Raw genomic sequence first — 17,593 nt, 5'->3', positions numbered from 1 at the left:
TTCCTTTTTATCTATTTAAAGAAATTATTATTTTTCATATTACTTGCCAGTTTGCCCTCATAGTTTATTTTAGCATCTTTTTACTCCTCCTTTGCTGAATTCTGAATTTATCCCAGTCATTGGGTTCTTACGCTGAGAGTCACGAATTACTTCCTTAAATGACTTCCACTGCTTGCTTACTGTCTTTCCTGCTAATCTATCTATTCAATCCATTTTAGCTAACCCTATCCTCATTTCATTGTAATTCCCTTTATTAAAATGAAACATTGTTGTTTTCAACCCAAGTTTCTCACTCTCAGATTGAATACTAAATTCTATCTATTTATGATCACTACTTCCTCGGGAATCTTTAACTCTGAGGTCATTTATTAAACCTGCCATTATCTATTATCGGATCCAAGATAGCATGTTCCCTGGCTGGCTCTATGACATACTGTTCCAGGAAACTATCCCTAATATATTCCATGAATTTGTTACATGCTCCTATTAGTTATTGATTTATACTCTTTCCTACAGTGTGGCTACTGTTTGGGGGTCTATATACTACTTCTACTAATGTCTTCCTTCACTTACCATTTCATATTGCCATTAAAATGGACTTTACGTCATCAGAACCTAGATTGTCTCTCACAACTATCATCATTTCATCTTTTATTAACAGTTTTACCCCATCATCTTTCCTTCTTTCCGAAAAGTCAAATACCCCGAATGTTAAGTTCCCAATTTTGATCTCTTTGTAATCGTGACTCCATAATGGCTATCTGATCATATCCAATTACATTGATTTGAGCTGTCAGGTTTACTATCTTATTATGATTAATTTGTGTATTCAAATGCAAAGCTTTTAGGCTTTTTTGCCATTTTAATCATCCTAACTTTACTTTGTACCATGGCCCTATTTGCTTCTTGCTCTTGATTACCCTGTCTTTCGTTTTTGCATTTTACCATTCTTTCTTATATATCCTTTGTTTCGCTTTTCTTTGTCAATTTGCTTAGGTTCCCATACCCCTGCAACTCTAGTTTGAACCCATCCTAACCACACTAACAAATACTTACCATACAACATCAGTCCTGGTCCTGCTCAGCTGGATCCTGTCCCGTTTGTACTGATTATACCTCCCCCAGAAGTGGTCCCAATGTCCCAAGGATTTGAAACCCTTCTTCTTGCACCTGAGTACAATTTCAATTGACAGACCAGCAGGATTTTGAAATTAAAGAAGAAAATACCTATGCAAATGTGCTTGGTTTGAAACATCTCCAGAAGCAACACAGAATAACTGATCCACCTGGCTTGGAAAGAATGAGTGCTTGTCTGCAAGACCTGGTGCGGACTGGAGGCAAGGTTCTGCTTGAAGGACTGGAATGCTGAATTTTTTATTTCTTTATTTTTAAAATTTTTTCCTAAGATTTTATATCTAGGCACCTTTATATCTAAGATGACGTCGTAAGTGGCGACTTTGTAAACTTTTCATTGCATATGAGTACATGTGACAATAAACATAATTCTAATTCTAAATATAGTGCCTTGATCTTCGATCTCAGAGTATCCCAGTGGGTGCAAGAACATCCTGCCCAGCCCTGCCAATAAAATTCTCTGTTGAACTTGTTCAAAATTTGTACATATACGTAATGAGTCGAAATCTGTACAATCTCACAAAAAATCTTGACCTACCCCAAGCAGAAGTGATACTCACTTCTAGTCCTGCCTCAGGACTAAGACTTCATAAAGAAGATTCCAGACAATGCTTTAGAAATAATACTAACTAATAATCAAAATTCACTGTTTGCATTCATCCCATTGTTAAGAAGGAGAATACTGAACTGGCCAAACCTGTCTCCTCATTAAAATCTCTGTAAATTGTCAGGATATTAACGTCTGTAATTCACTGACTTGCTCTTTCTTTAGATGACAGTCGATGAGATGAATAGTCTGTTATCTTCATCAATTTTCAACCTCTGGAGGATAATGTCAGCAATTCTTATTTTATTACTATATTTGCTCCAGTAATTTAATTATTAAACATATATTTAGGGAACTTGGTGGAACTTTGCTTGAAAGGACAGGAAATATGGCAGTAGTCATTTCCTGGGACAATATTTGTGAACAAGCACATCCTTATTTAACAGTTCAGTCCTCCATCCCACGCTTCCAGTACTAAAGATCGGAATACTTTCAGGAAGCTGAGACAGTTTCTGATCCAGCCATTCTCCAGTTAGTCTCCTTGGCCACAGCTCAGCAACCCTGATTTCCATTCAAGTCTTATGGAGTTATTAATTGTTGTATTGCTCTGATTCTTAGAATTGTATTATACTCTATGTAATTAGCCTACACACATACGTAATATATACAGCGTTCACAGCAAAGTCTAAATAAAATTTAGAACTATGAAATAAAAATAGAATATGCTGGAAAATACATACTGTTAGATCTTACCAGCCCTCTGAAGCTAAGTTGGGAGATGGGAGACCTTAAATAACAGCAGAAGGTGCCAGGAGGGAGTCCTCTCCTCATGCCTGCTGGCTACGATGGCATATCAGCAGTGGGAAAACCGACCAATTATTACCCACTTTCCACCTGCACCAGCATAATACCAGCTTCTAGAGTGGCTTTTGTTGTGGGGACTGTGCCACCAACTAAGCCTGCCGACTCATCAGTTTCATGAGACATGGACGTTGCTGTTGGCTAGTATTTATTGTCCATTCCTATTTGCCCAGAGAGCAGTTGAGAGTCAACTACATTGCTGTGTCTGGAATCACATGTAATTCAGACAAGGTAAGGATGAAAGATTTCCTTCCCAAAGAACATGAGGTGAACCAAATGGGTTTTTACAACAATCAACAGTCAGCAGTGGTTACATGGCTGCAGTTAAACTTTTCTTTTATTCCAAATTCTTTTTACTGAATTCAAATTTCACCATCTGCCATTGTGGGATTCAAACTCATGTTGCCAGAAACACTAGCCTCGGGTTCTAGATTACTAGCTCAGTGACATTACCACCACTGTCAGTCCAGGGATGAGAGTGGGATTCTCCTTTATGGCTACATTCTGGTCTATGGAGGGACACCCTCAGTGGAAATGGTACTTAGCTATGTCTGTATGCCTGGCACCAACACTGTTAAAAGGAACACACGGCATTCAAAGGCATCTCACTGACAGCAATCTTTTAATTAGCCGCTACCTGTAAAATACTATACCAAATGCTGTTGCAAACCTGTACTAGGCCAATGTTCACTTTCCATCTCAAAGGAGTGCCAACTTTTTTTTATTACTTCATGGTTTGTGGGTGTCAAAGACAGGGCCACCATTTATTACTTATCCCTAATTGGCTTTGCTTTCTTGACCACGGCAGTCTATCCAGTGTAGGGACACATGCATTGCTGTTAGGAAAGGAGTTCTAGGATTTTGATCCAGACATAGTGAATGGAAGGTGGTATCACTGCAAGACAGAATGGTATGGAACCTGCAGTTGGTGATGTTACCATGCATCTGCTGCCCTTGTCCTTCTAGGTGACAAAGGGCACAGGTCGGGCAAGTGGGGAAGATGATGCAAAGAGTCTGTACAGGAATATATATAGGTAAAGTGAGTAGGCAAAAACTTGGTAGATGGAATATAATGTGTGAAAATGTATTTAGGCAGGAAGAATAGAGGATTTGAATATTATTGAAATGGAGAAAGACTGTAGAAAGTTACTGAAAGGAAGGATTTGGGAGTCTTTGTACATGAATCATCAGTTGGTTAGTTAAGTCACCACCACAGTCTCAGAGGACCATAGCATTGCTGGTGGTGGTTTTAACCTGATGGTCACGATGCCTCAAGTAAGGGCAGAGGTTGAGATCGAGATTCTTTCATGGTAACCTCAGCCAGTGCAGCAATTGAACCCATCCTGTTGGTATCCTTCTGCATCACAAACCAGCCATCCAGCCAATTGGACTAATCAACCCCCTATCGGGGGGCAATAAGGAAGGCAAATGGAATGTTGGCTTTTATTGCTAAAACTATACAAGGCACCAGTCATACACAGTTGGAATACTATGAATAGTTTTGGGACCCTTATCTACGGAAAGATATACTGGCATGGAAGCAGTCCAGGGAAAGGTTCACCAGCCTGATAAGGGGTATGGAGGAACTGTCTTATGAGGAGAGATCGCGGAGGGTGGGCCTGTACTCAGTGGAATTTAGAAGAAGCCCCATCAAGTCTGTACTGACAAAAGCTACTGTACACCTATAATTGACCCACTTTCCAGCACTTGCTCCACAGATTTGAAAATTGGGTCATAGACTCATACAGCATGGAAACAAACCATTCGGTCCAACTTGTCCATGTCGACGAAGCTTCCCAAACTAAATTACTCCCATTTGCCTGCGTTTGGCCTGTATCCCTCTAAACCTTTCCTATTCATGTACCTGCCCAAATATTTGATGACATTTCAAGTGCTCATCAAGTATAGTTTAAATAACGTAAGGTTTTCTACCTCCCAGGCTGTGCATTTCCAACACCCTTCAGGTGAAAACAAAAGTTTCCTTGAATCCCTTCTAAAATCTCCTGCTCTTGCAACTTAAAATTATGCCTTAATATCTTTGAAGATTTAACAGGGTAGATGCAGAGTGGTTGTTTCCCCTTGTGGGACAGTCCAGGACCAGATGACATAACCTCAGAATAAAGAGTCACACGTTTAAGACAGAGACGAGGAGGAATTTCTTCTCTTGAGAATAGTGATTCTGAGGAATTCTTTACCACAAAGGACTGCCAAGGCTGGGCTGATAAATATATTCAAGGTTGAGATAGACAGATGTTTTATTAGTAAGGGTTATGGTGAAAAGGCAGGCAAGTGGAGTTCAACGTTATCAGATCAGTCACAATCTCATTGAGCAGACTCGATGGGATGAATGGCCTGAATATCCGGTTTTGTTGTGCTGTTGAAGGGGACTTGGTGAGTTGCTGCACATCTTACTGGTAACATACACTATGGCTACTGTGTATCAGTAGTGGAGGGGGTAAATACTTAAGATGGTAAAGGAGGTGTCTGTCCAGAGGGACCCTTTATCTGGACAGTATTGGGCTTCTTGAGTGTTCTTGGAGCTGCAGTCATCCAAATGGGCAGTATTCTATCATACTTTTCACTCCTATTCAAAGTGGTTAAATGTGCATAGGGCTCATTCATCAAACATGGGGACAAAGATTGAAAAGTTGCAAGCATCTTTTGCAATACATGGACTTCCAGAAGTGTCGGTCACAGACAAAGGGCTATCACTTACCAGCAGGGAAGTTGAGTATTTTCTAAAGTCGCATGGCATTCAGCATGTAAGGACATCTCCATACAATCCATTGTCCATTGGTCTGGTGGAAAGAGCAGCCCAAACTTTAAAGGCAGGTATAAAGAAACAGCCTACAGCTTCACTTGATACCAAATTGTTCCAGTTCCTGTTTGATTATAGGGCCACCCCTCACGCAATTACAGTGACAGCTCCAGCAGAGTTGCTAATGGGAAGAAGATACTCCACCAGGTTAAATCAGATCTTCCTGGACCAGAGGTGGGTGTGTGTGTATGTGTGTATGAGAAACAGCATCAGGAATGCCAGCGCTGGGCATAAGACTCCAAGTGAGAGAGGCAGTTTACTTTAGGGACGGAGGAACTAGAAGAATGGAATAGACTCTTTATAGGAAGCAGGGAGTGAAGATGTATAGTCAAGGTAACTGTGGGAGTTGGTTGGTTTGTAGTGGAGTCAGAATGCTGCCTTGATGTTAAGGGCAGTCACTTTCACACTTTTTTATTCTTTAATAGGATGTGTGTGTCACCAGCAAGGCCAACATCTGTTGTCTGATTATAATTGGCTTTGAATTTAGTGACTTCCGAGGCTGAAACTGAGATGAGCTATCAATTCCAGATTTATTATTTAGCCTTTGTCCACAAAGCAGTGACTTGGGCATCTGGATTGCTGGAGTAGATGCCTGTGTTGTAGGTATGCTGGAGCAGCTTGGCAGGACCATGTCTAGTTCTGGAGCACAAGTCCTCAGTACATTTGCCAAATGTTGTCAGGGCCCATAACCGTTATAGTGTCCATTCGTCATAAGGATTATAATCCAAATACCTACATCAAAGGAACTGGGGACCTCCGTTGCATTGGATCATGCAGTCATCACTTCTAGCTGAGTTGAAGATGAATGCAAATGCTTGACCTTTGTACTGATGAATTGGCCTCCCTCATAATTGGGGGTGGGGATATTTATGGAATCGCCTCCTCCAACTAGTTGTTTAATTGACCATCACCATTCAGGGCCAGATGTGGCAGGACTGCACAGCTTAGTGTTGATCAATTGGTTTTGAGATCACCTAGTTGTATTTATTGCATAGAGACAAAAAAACTGCAGATGCTGGAATATCCAAAGTATCCAAGGTACCTACTACCAGTTTCTACCTATCACTATCATTCTGCTACCCTTCCCCCCACTTTATCTGCAGCTCTCCCTACTCCCACATTCAGTCCTGAAGAAGGGTAATACCCGAAATGTTGACTTTTCCTCAAGATGCTGCCTGGTTTGCTGTGTTCTTCCGGTCTCCTGTTTGTCTATTTATTGCCTGCAGCTTCTATTGCTGGGACACAAGTAATCCTGTGTTATAGTTATACTAGTTGACAAGCCGACCCTTTTTGCACTTCATCGAATCAGACCTGGTCCACTGGCATGGTGATAATGTTAGAGTCAGGAATATACTGACGAGATTACAGATTGTGACTGAATACAATTCTGTGGTTGCTGATGAGCCATTGTGTCTCATGGGTACCCAGTTCTGAATTGCTTTTCTACAAAATTATGGCCACATTAATTCCATTGGCAGCTGTAAAGACAGAAAATATTAACATCTCAAGTGTAGATTCTTCATCTACTGAAGTGAAAGTCCACATCTGAAACAGGATCCTGTGTGTTTACAAGTTACCATAGCTCTATATATTTCAAAAAAATTCTGTTTCTATTTCAGAGTATTTGAGGTTCCTTTTTGATTTTGAGTTGATTTCTTTCGCTGTAAACTAAAATACTGAACACTTATTCTAGAGACAGCCCCATTTGACACACGTCCCAGACCCCATCTTCAGCACGAACCTCCCCAGCTAGCAGAATAACACATCAGGAGTTGTTATCTGTGTGGACTGAGCTGCAAGATGTGGAAGATGCTCACGGCCTGAGATACCAGTGGGGTGGTTCTCACAGCAACAAAAAAGCTTATAATTTCTCTGGGAATCGATACCAGAAACATTGTAAGTTAATGGGATTGGGGAATAAAGGAATTATATTAAAATTTGACAGCAACTTCCAAACCCATTGTCTGTTCCACTTAGAATGGCAAGGACAGCAGAGGGTGGTGGTGGAGGGTTGCTTTTCAGACTGGAGGCCTGTGACCAGTAGTGTGCCACAAGGATTGATGCTGGGTCCACTGCTTTTCATCATTTATATAAATGTTTTGGATGTGAACATAGGAGATATGGTTAGAAAGTTTGCAGATGACATCAAAATTGGAGGTGTAGTGGACAGCGTAGAAAGTTACCTCAGAGTACAATGGGATCTTGATTATCTGGGCCAATGGGCCAAGGAGTGGCAGACGGAGTTTAATTTTAATAAATGTGAGGTGCTGCATTTTGGGAAGGGAAATCAGGGCAGGAGTTATACAAAGTCAATGGTAATGTCCTGGGGAATGTTGGCAGGACATCACAGTTCATTTTTCACATCTTCAGTTTCTAACTTCGTTCAATGCAGCTCCCCCTCACTGCTACACTGGAGGTCATGCAGTCAATCTTTCACTCATTTTAAGCAAAATAAAAATAAAAAAATTATTTACACCCTTAATTATTAACTAATTTTCATACAAATAAAATACCTGTGTTCAGTTACAGGATGTCCATTTATTTTCTTATAACATAGGAGTGGGACCTCAGTAGCAAAAGCTGAGATTCCCTGACCTAGAAAAGAAAATGGTACAATGGGGCCTCTCTGTACTTCAGTGCCCTGTGTATTTAATTTTCATGCTAAACTGTGGAAGAGGTTCCATCCAAGCAAACAATATTTATCAAAACCTCGACTGAAAGATTCTGAAAGAAAAATTGTACTTATAATTTTTAGAACAGTTTAACATTTATTCATTGTGCTGTCTTACCCCTGAGTTGTCATATTTCCTGTGCCAGTTTTAGCCTGAATAATACACTGAAAGCATTCTATTTTCTGTCTGACAGAGAAGAATCATGATGAGCAAATTGTGAATTTCAATTGTTTTACACCTTGCCAAAGGTAATAGTTTTGCCTTATGGCATGCTGTTCTATGAAATGAATAAGGTTTTAAGTTTCAGATCAGAAAAGACACAATCCTGTTTCTGGATACTTACTTTGCTGTGAACCACAATTGCAATTTATTGCCCACACACTGTGTTATAGATAAGAATGATTTGTCATTCTGGTGTTATGAATGAGCAAATACATGTTGTGTCACTATGCATTCTCACAAAACATGAAAGAAGCAATTGACCAGTCACTGCAGGAGCAGGAAGTTTCATTTGTGGCATTTAATTTTAACACACGCCCAGCATGAACCAATTTAAAAATGAGCATCAGAAACTCTAAATACATGATGCTATTTTAAAGTATAACCATATGTATAACATTTGTTTCCAAACTGCATGATTTCTAGGAACATTGAGTGACAGTCATTATTGCAGCTTAGCCATGTTTGTACACCATCACTGTAATGGCTGATTTACACAAGTGCAGAAGCCTGTGTTGGACAACAAAAAGAGTTCAGTGGTGATGCTCCCATATTTAATTAGTTATTATTGTCTTGTAAATACCCGCAATACAAACGTAATGTATGACTGCCTAGCTGTACTATGTACAAAATACACTGTTAGCTGCCCAGATCACATTGTAATACCCTGAATGAAGTCACTGTTGGATACCTTCCCATTATTGGAAATTAGCACCAATTTCAAAAGATACCTTGAAATCACCACACTATTATGGACTGATTAAACAGATACCCTCCAAAAAATAAGTCTGATTCTAATTGAGCATTTAAGTCGTGATTCTGAAAGTTTTAGACTTTAAACCGCAACCTCTAACAGTTTGGATAGAATGAAGAGAAAGACTGTTAGATGCTCCCACTTTTTATAAATACTTAACATAAAGTCACTTGCAGTGTGACATACGGACCCAGCGTGATCTTGGAGTGTCCTGATCAGAACTGTCACCCATTTTGTTTTGGATCAGCCAACCAAGGCTTTCAGTGGACAGTTTGAACAAATCTAAAACATAAGCTGTGACCCTGTAATAATCCACAACATCTGGTCATTATCCAAGAGAGAACATCTTTCTTCAGTCTCCCTACACCTTATGACAAAATGCAACATGTGACTGGCTGCCCTGAAACTGAAATGTACGATTCCAAAGGCACAAAGGCATTACAGAAAAGCGAGGCCATTGGGTTGAGCATATGGAAATATCTGCAATTCTAATCACATCTTTCAACTGTCTCTTAATGACTCCAAAGTTTTGGCTGCCTTGCCTGGAAATCCATTTCAAATATTGATTATTCTACAAAAGAACTTCCACACATTAGACCCAAATTTACCTTTTGAAGACCGCATCTGTGTTTTGTTTCCCTTTTGTTAGTTTAACTTGGTAAAGTTCCAAACTTTATCATTTTATATTGTCCTTAAGCTCACCTCTCAGTCAGCTCCCGTCAAGGCTGAAGAAATAATGTTTCTATAGGGTTCCCTTATAACTCCATTTCTCTGGCATTAGCTACATGCTTCAAGGATCTTCTATGCACCAGCTAGGGGATTTAAATATCTTTTTAAGGAACTCTAGATTTTGACCGAAGTGCTGTACATATTAATAGCTTAATTATTTTTTCTGACTTATCCTGTAAAAAGCTCAAAATTTTAATTGCTTTAATATTATTTAACATCAAATGGCAACTCTACAGACAACCACGGGTGTCTTCCAGTTTCATCCTTAGATATGCCAATATAATTCATGGTGTATCAATCATTTCCTTTCTGGTGTGCAATAACTAACATTTATCTGCACATGATTTCACCATGATATTATTACCAATTAAAGATTTATCCAGCTCATTCTTGACTGCCTCACTAATATTGATTGCATCACCTGATTCTGCAGTTTTTTTTTCATTTTTGATGTATTAGCATTTAGATTTTACTTAAAACAGAAGGAATTCCAGTACAGATCCTATTGGCTATACAAAACAATAACTGTTTCCCTCAGAGATAGCAAGAACTGCAGATACTGGAGTCAGAGATAATACAATATAGAGTTGGAAAAACACAGCAGGGCAGGCAGCATCAGAAGAGCAGGGAAGTTAACATTTTGGGTAGGGACCCTTCTTCCCTTCACCACCCACCCTCACTGGTGTACTCAATAAAAATCTGCTAACAAATATGTGCTGCTTCCTAACCACTAACCACTTTCTTAATCATTTCCAGGTTTTACATTGAACTTTCATCACTTTGTTGCAGGTTCTTGGGCATTACTCTGTAAAAAAACCTTCTGGATACCTAGTTAACGCAACAATCAATAATTACATTTCTTTAATGATCCTCATGAAAAGAAAAATAATTATGACGTGTTTGACATTACAAAATGTGACTGTTAAAATCTGCTGAAAGAGAAAATGCACAAACAGAATCAGTTTCAGAGGTTTGGAAGGCAAGAAGAGAAGTAGGAGGAGAACGATCACAGCTGAAAGTGTCCAATGACATACTCAAAAGCACAGAAAACAAAAAAATTGGAGAGAAGTGTGTTTTGGGAAGTTTAAATGGAAGCAGGAAATGTGGGAGGGAGCTATGGATTTGAAGTAAAGCATTACAATGTTGAAGTCAATATTCTTTGAGCATGGCAAGCTAAGAGACTTTAGAAAAGGCTGGAATGATGCAAATGAAGAATTCTTGCATGCAGAATGCAAACCATAGAGTTCTAAATATGTTGTATTTTGTTCAAGTTGAAAACAAGAAAACTGGCTGGAAAACATTAGATGTGACCAAGTTGTGGACTAGAATAGGAAGTGAAGGTGCAAGAGGTGCAGTATATATAGTGGTAGTTTTAATAATTGAGTTGAGCAATGCAGCAAAGTTCTACATGGGCTGATTTAGACTAATGTGCAACTACAGAGGCTAGTGGACATGTAGGTATCATCAGCTGCTGAAAATGTTTTCAGATTTATTGGAAGAAAAGTGGAGGAAATTTTGGATCATCCAACTCTTACTACTGGACTGGCAGATAGAAATTGTATCAATAGTCTTCAGAGGAGACAAACAGATAGAGTTCACTTTTGTTGACTGCATATCTAACCTGACTCCTGTGTATCTCCATAATTTCATCCAGGGGTCTCTATAATTTCATTGAGGGAATTGTGAATAAATAATGAAGAAACAACACATCATAAGACTTCCTGCAGCTCATTAAAAGTTAAAGGTGAAAGTTAACTCTTACTATATTTTAGGGCAACCTTGATGACCTTTTTGTAGCAGGTGTTGAAATAAAGGCTACAAGACAAGCCTATTCCTCAGGCATTCATTATGTTCTTATACACAAATTCTTCTTAAATCAAAGCCAATCAGCTGACAGATTATCCTCATGAAATATCCTCCACTAACTGATTATCCCCATTCTATTGCATTTCTGCCTCCAATCCAGAGACAGGTCGTTTAATAGATTCAAAGTGCTAACAAGGACAGCTTCACTCTTTATGTACAACATATTCTACAGATGAAACAGCAATCAGAATGTACACTATCCATAATGGGAATTTTTAACAGTTACCTCTATCCAGTTAGAACTCTGCCTCGATCTAGCTTGTAAGAATGACTGTAATCAGCAGGTTTTAGTCTTTCACCAGGAGAGACAAGTCTGCAATCAGCAGGCATCAGCCTCTAGATTCCAGCCCAGAGTTAGGTTACTGTCAAGGAGACCCTGCTTTCAGCCTGAGAAGGTAAGCCAGGACTTCTGGTAAACCATTTTTGTGATGCTTTAATGGCAACAACAACCCAACTTGTAGGAAAGGCACAAGTGCAAAGCTTTAAAAATAAATTGATAAAGTTCTTTGGTCCTCTACTAAAAAAGAGTGAAACAGAATGACCTTCTTTCAGTAGAACAAGTGTAACCATACTAGAGTCATAATATTGACAGGACATCTCATAGAATCAGCTAAGTCTAAGTAATAGGAGAGTAAATGACAATTTCCAAGTGCTTACGGTAAGTTACACTAAGTAACTTACAAAGATGCAATGGAATTACATATATCTCCCAATTATACAGCGGTTTTATTAAAGCTCTCTGGATATAATTAGTGTAACTGCAACAATTCTAAGGTATGAAGAAACAAGGCAATCTTTTGAACCTGCTCCAATGAACATACTTTTTTTTATGACTCACTGTAGTTATCAGCAGTTGTCCTATCACCAAATTATGATGATTCTAGCCAATATGCAGAAAATCTTCCTTCAGCTCAGGAGTGGAAATATTTCAGAGGACTAAAAGCAGTGGGGTTGGATAAAAATTATTTATGAATTAATCCTAATGAATAATGTACACATATGGTATTAGTTATTTCAAGTGATTTGTGCCTTGTGGCTCATCATCTCCAGCCAGTGAAACTCCTCTTGGAAGCTCAATAGGAATTTTTACTCAGGCCAGGCTTCAAAATTTTGTACCATCCCACTCAGCACAATTTAAGGGTCTGGAGATAAAGAGGTTTGGAAAGCATTCCTTGGAACCAGATCACAAATTCTTTTAACCCAATAACACTGGCACCACTTCAAAATACCTCAAATTCTCTATGTTTCTTATGTTAATGCCTTATTTAACATCATTGAGCAGGACTGTATAAAGTAAAATAACAAAATTGAGAAGTAATGTCACCTGGACTCAATGACTGTGACCCAACTGTGAGCCATCTAGTAACAGCACCAATGAGAGAGTCAAACCCATTCCTGCATTGACCGTTTACAGTACAGCAAGAGTCTTGGTGTTCCTTTCTTTTGCAGCTGGAGAATGGCATAGATCAATCCCAAAATGCAGAGCAGCAGAATTAGTGGAACAATGACAATTACTATATTCATTGTTCTAGTATAGTCATCCACGGGGATATTAATATGGATATCCACTTCTTCTTCCCTCTTTTTGTCCTCCTCTTCCGTGGTCTCACCTTCTTTATCATCCTCATCATCAATATCATTAGCATCATCAAAATCATCAATATCAAAAGTAGGCTCCTTTTCATCAAAACCAGGTTCACCATCCTGATGGCATCCCATCCAGTCACGAAGAATGGATTTTGGATAACCAGGTTCTGTTCTCAGCAACTGGTTGTTAAACTTCCAGTATTTGGTACCTTTGTAAAAATGCGTGTAAGCTGTCAATCAAAATATAAATAGTTTTAGAAATTACATTGCAATAAAAATGCTGCATAATTAATTAATTCAGTATTTTTACTGGATAGTTATTTTATGTATTGATGGTCATTATGTTTTTGACAAATTAGACAATCAAAAACACAACCATATTTGTAGATGACATCAATTTGGGATAGTGATGGTTCGTAAATGCTGCAGAGGGCTGCAAATAATTACAAGATGCCATTAAAAAAATTACAGAATGACATTGTATTTCCGCGGACAAGGCAACTGAATTCCAACAGATAATTGAGATATTTTAATTTTTGTAAGTAAAGAGGGTACATGTTACTTGTAAAAGAAAAATTTATATAGGACTGAAAAGCAAAAGGTTTTGTGAGTGCAAATACATAAATTACTATAGATAGCAACACAAGTTAATTGGGTCATAATGAAATGCAGCAATCACTAAGGGTTATTCAGAGTAACAGAACAGTCCAAACTGTATTTAGGCATAGTAAACTTATTATAAAGCACTAACTAAGCTGGATCTTACGCTTCTTTGGCCAAGTCAGAGTTGCATCAAGTTTTTTTTAAGAGAGTGGTGGCTGCAAGGCTTAGCGAATTATCTCACTCCATCCTAAAAAATCTCACCACACTAATTAGCAATCCTGCCCCTATGGAGTATCTCGCGTCCCATTTTCACCCTATCTCACCATGCCCCAGTCCTAGAACAACTCACTATTCACCAGACATCCTGGAATTCACTGGCATCCTCTGTATCCATGCCATCACCACAGGCCTGTTGTGCACCCAGTCAAGCATTCAGTCCAGGGCCACCCTATATGGTTCCTGATATTTGCTCAAGGCATGGGAGACAGGGGGAAACTGAAATCCCACTTTGTGGGCACAGTTCAGGAGGTTGTGAAAGATGGGACAGTGCTGCCATGGAACTTCCTTCCTCACCCCAGGACCAACAGTGATAGTCACGATATCAGACAATGCCAGCTGAGTTTGAGATTGCCATCAGGTTAAAGATATTTGGAGGAATGCCTAGCACTAAAAGAAGAAGGTCAATGTCTTTCGCCATTCCACAGGGTAAGGCTCATCAATCTGCTTTCCGAATGACTCATACTTACTCGATCTGTGCTACTATACCCACATCTCATTTAGGTTCATGGTCTACCACTCTCACAGCTGCTTGCAATATCTCTCCTCACTTGCTCTCAACAATCTCTGGCACCCTGTATGCCTTCTACGCTGCTTATTCACTCTCTTCGTACAAGTCTCCATCAGCACCAAATGTGCAATCACCATAGTCCTAAAGAATCAATACGTTGCTCTCTCAATACAGAGAGCCAACTGGTGGTGGGTTTATCCCAAGGGTCACCACAGCTCAGGCAAGAGGTGACATTGAGAAGGACGTTGGTGTCACCCTGCTGTTGGTGTCACTCTGCACTGCAAACCAGCTATCAACAGAGATAAATGACCTACCAAATGTCACAGCTGATCCACCAAATCTAATCTCTGTTAATATTAGCCTTTCTCTTTCATTCAAGGAGGGAACAGCCACAACAGGGCAGGAAGATTCAAGACAGGTGCAGTGCTGCCCGATATTTAGCTCCTCATTCCTTATGAGATTCTGACTTTGACCATTCCAAGAAGGGCCTCATTTGGCATTGGAGGCTGCCCTCGAATTATTGCTCCACCACCTCTGAGCATAGACTATCCTCCTTGACTTGGCTAAGGTCTGCTGATAACTATGACAAGTTTCTTAGTTTTCTACTTGCACAAAATGACAAGGCAAGAGAGCTGTACTGTGAGCCTGGTATCTCTGCCTGAGGGGACAAAGCACAAAAAAGCAAGAAAAGGCGATGCACGGCAGGAACGCTGTTAACACCCAGATAGGCTCAGACTGAGTAAGCACTATAAGAGCAAGCTAAGAGCCAAGAGATGCAGCCAGGCCCAGTCATGATCTGGGCACATGTCCCTGAGCGCACAGTGTTCTTGCTATAGCAAGGACTGCGATACAGCATTAAAGTGCAAAAATGCAGAAGCCACATGTAAGTGAATCAAAGATGTGCCTGAAGGGTCCTTACAGATTGGCACATGACGGATGTCAAAGTCTGTGGACATGGGGTGCATCTGTCCACCATCTCCAAGACATAAATCACAAATGGGGAAGGCTATTGCTTAGTGGTATTATCGTTTGACTGTCAATCCGGAGGCCCAGGTAATGTTCTGGGGACCTGGGTTCAAATACCACATGTTGGCAAATGTTGGAATTCAATAAAATTCAATGAAAATCTGGATTTAGAGTCTAATGATGACCATGAATCCATTGTTGATTGACGGAAAACCCCACCTGGTTCACAAATGTCCTTTAAGGAAGGAAACTGCCATCCTTACCTGGTCTGGCCTACATGTGACTCCAGACCCACAGCAATGTGGGTGACTCTTAACTGCCCTCTGGGCAATTAGGGATGGGCAACAAATCCTAGCCTAGCCAGTGATGCCCTCATCCTGTGAATGAATTAAAAAAAAAAGTGTGATGGAATACTCCCACTTACCTGGATGAATGCAGCTCCAACAAAACTCAAGAAGCTTGACACCATCCAGGACAATGCAACTCACTTGACTGATACAAACATTCACTCCCTCCACCTACCAACACTAAGTAGTAACAGTAAGTACCACCTACATGATGCACTGCAGTAATTCATTAAAGTTCATTACACAGCACCTTCCAAAGCCATGACCATAGCTACTTAGAAGGACAAGGACAGCAGATACAGTAGAACACCACCACCTGCAAGTTCTCCTACAAGCAACTCACGATCCTGCATTGGAAATTTGTCACCATTCCTTAAATGTTGCTGGGCCAAAATCCTGGAACACCCTCCATAACAGCATTATGTGTCTACGTACAGAAGATGGACTGCTGAGGTTTAAGAAGGCAGCTCACCACCAAAGGCAAGTAGAGGTGAGCAATATATGCTGGCCCTGCTGGCAATCCCTACATCTGATAAATTATTTTTTTTTTAATGTGGCTAATGCTCTTGGGGAATGTCTTGAGATGATGGAGCCCAGTCCCTAACGTGATTCGGAGGAAGAGGCAAATTAAATCTGCCAGGTGCTTACTCTGATTTTCTTGTTGGGCTTTCCAATGTTTTGCTTGTTTGGCGAGTTTGGTTACATGAGAGTTTGAATATTAATAAAGTGTGTCGTAGCATTAACAAAGCGCTTAACAATCAATAATGACCGTCAAATGGCACTGCGCCACTGTCTATGAAGAATCTTGCTATGCCACTTCTGAAAATCATAAAAGATAGAGCAAGATGTTCTCAACATTGAGATGGGCTTTGCTGAACTTGTTACCTGATTCTGCCACACAGCTTGCCACAGTCAACATCACTTGGCCCTCAAACAATTCCGCCCTAAGTGACTATATTTTCCATTGTGTTATACTATTGTTGACCTTGCACTCTTTATTAAAAAATGATGCCTCATGCTCACATCATACAATAGTATAGCCATTACCTGAAGTTAAATGCAATTTCTTTTCATTTAACAAACAGTAACAGTTGCCAGCATTCAACATGCTCATCAGTTGCCATTTAACCGGGCTTGCTATTTTCTTATAATTCTCCAAATGGAGATTTTGATTACCTCCATCATCAGTAAGGAAGGCCCCCTTTGGTGAAGGTGGGATTCCTTTCCAAATGCTGATTGGCTTTGGATAGCCAATATCTACTGCTCTCCTCTCTTCACTGAAGCGCCAGTATCTGAAATGATCAGAAAGCCAAGTCAATATTTAGTGTCAAGCAACACTATAAAAGACAAGTCAGTCCCTCCTAAGCTCACATAATTCTCTACACAAGGGGTATTAAGTCTGGGTAGGTAACTGTACATCAAAGACCATACAAGGTCAATGGGACCAGGTCAGGTAATTAAATACAAGGCAGCATATAACCCAAATGAAATACGAGTAGATATATCTAAACAAAGTACTTTTTGAAGTGCATTAGGCACGGGCATGTTACTGAATACTTTCACTGCAGAACCTGCGTCGTGGCATTCGCTGTGTTGCTTCAGATTGCTGACAGTTAATGTTACAGTAATGGCCTGAGAACGATTTTTTTTATTATGAAAGTAAAATGTCCTTTCAAAACAATCAGGGAAGTGAAAGTTGTTGC

General features: G+C 39.8%; 1 protein-coding gene across 1 annotated transcript in view; it reads right to left on the bottom strand.

Moving 5' to 3' along the window:
- Positions 1-8,411: 8,411 nt before the first annotated feature.
- Positions 8,412-17,593, bottom strand: part of mmp15b (matrix metallopeptidase 15b) — a 50,042-nt gene continuing 40,860 nt past the window's right edge. Inside the window, exons 7-8 of the mRNA XM_048605811.1 lie at positions 17,067-17,182; positions 8,412-13,417 (exon numbers count right to left, since the gene is read on the bottom strand). Coding sequence (XP_048461768.1) covers positions 12,984-13,417; positions 17,067-17,182 — 550 coding nt within the window. The 3' untranslated portion in view covers positions 8,412-12,983. The remainder of the gene's footprint in view (positions 13,418-17,066; positions 17,183-17,593) is intronic.

The sequence above is a fragment of the Rhincodon typus genome, chromosome 15, assembly GCF_021869965.1.
Source record: "Rhincodon typus isolate 14 chromosome 15, sRhiTyp1.1, whole genome shotgun sequence".
In the NCBI taxonomy this organism is placed as follows: domain Eukaryota; kingdom Metazoa; phylum Chordata; class Chondrichthyes; order Orectolobiformes; family Rhincodontidae; genus Rhincodon; species Rhincodon typus.
This window is presented reverse-complemented; position numbering and strand designations above follow the sequence as displayed.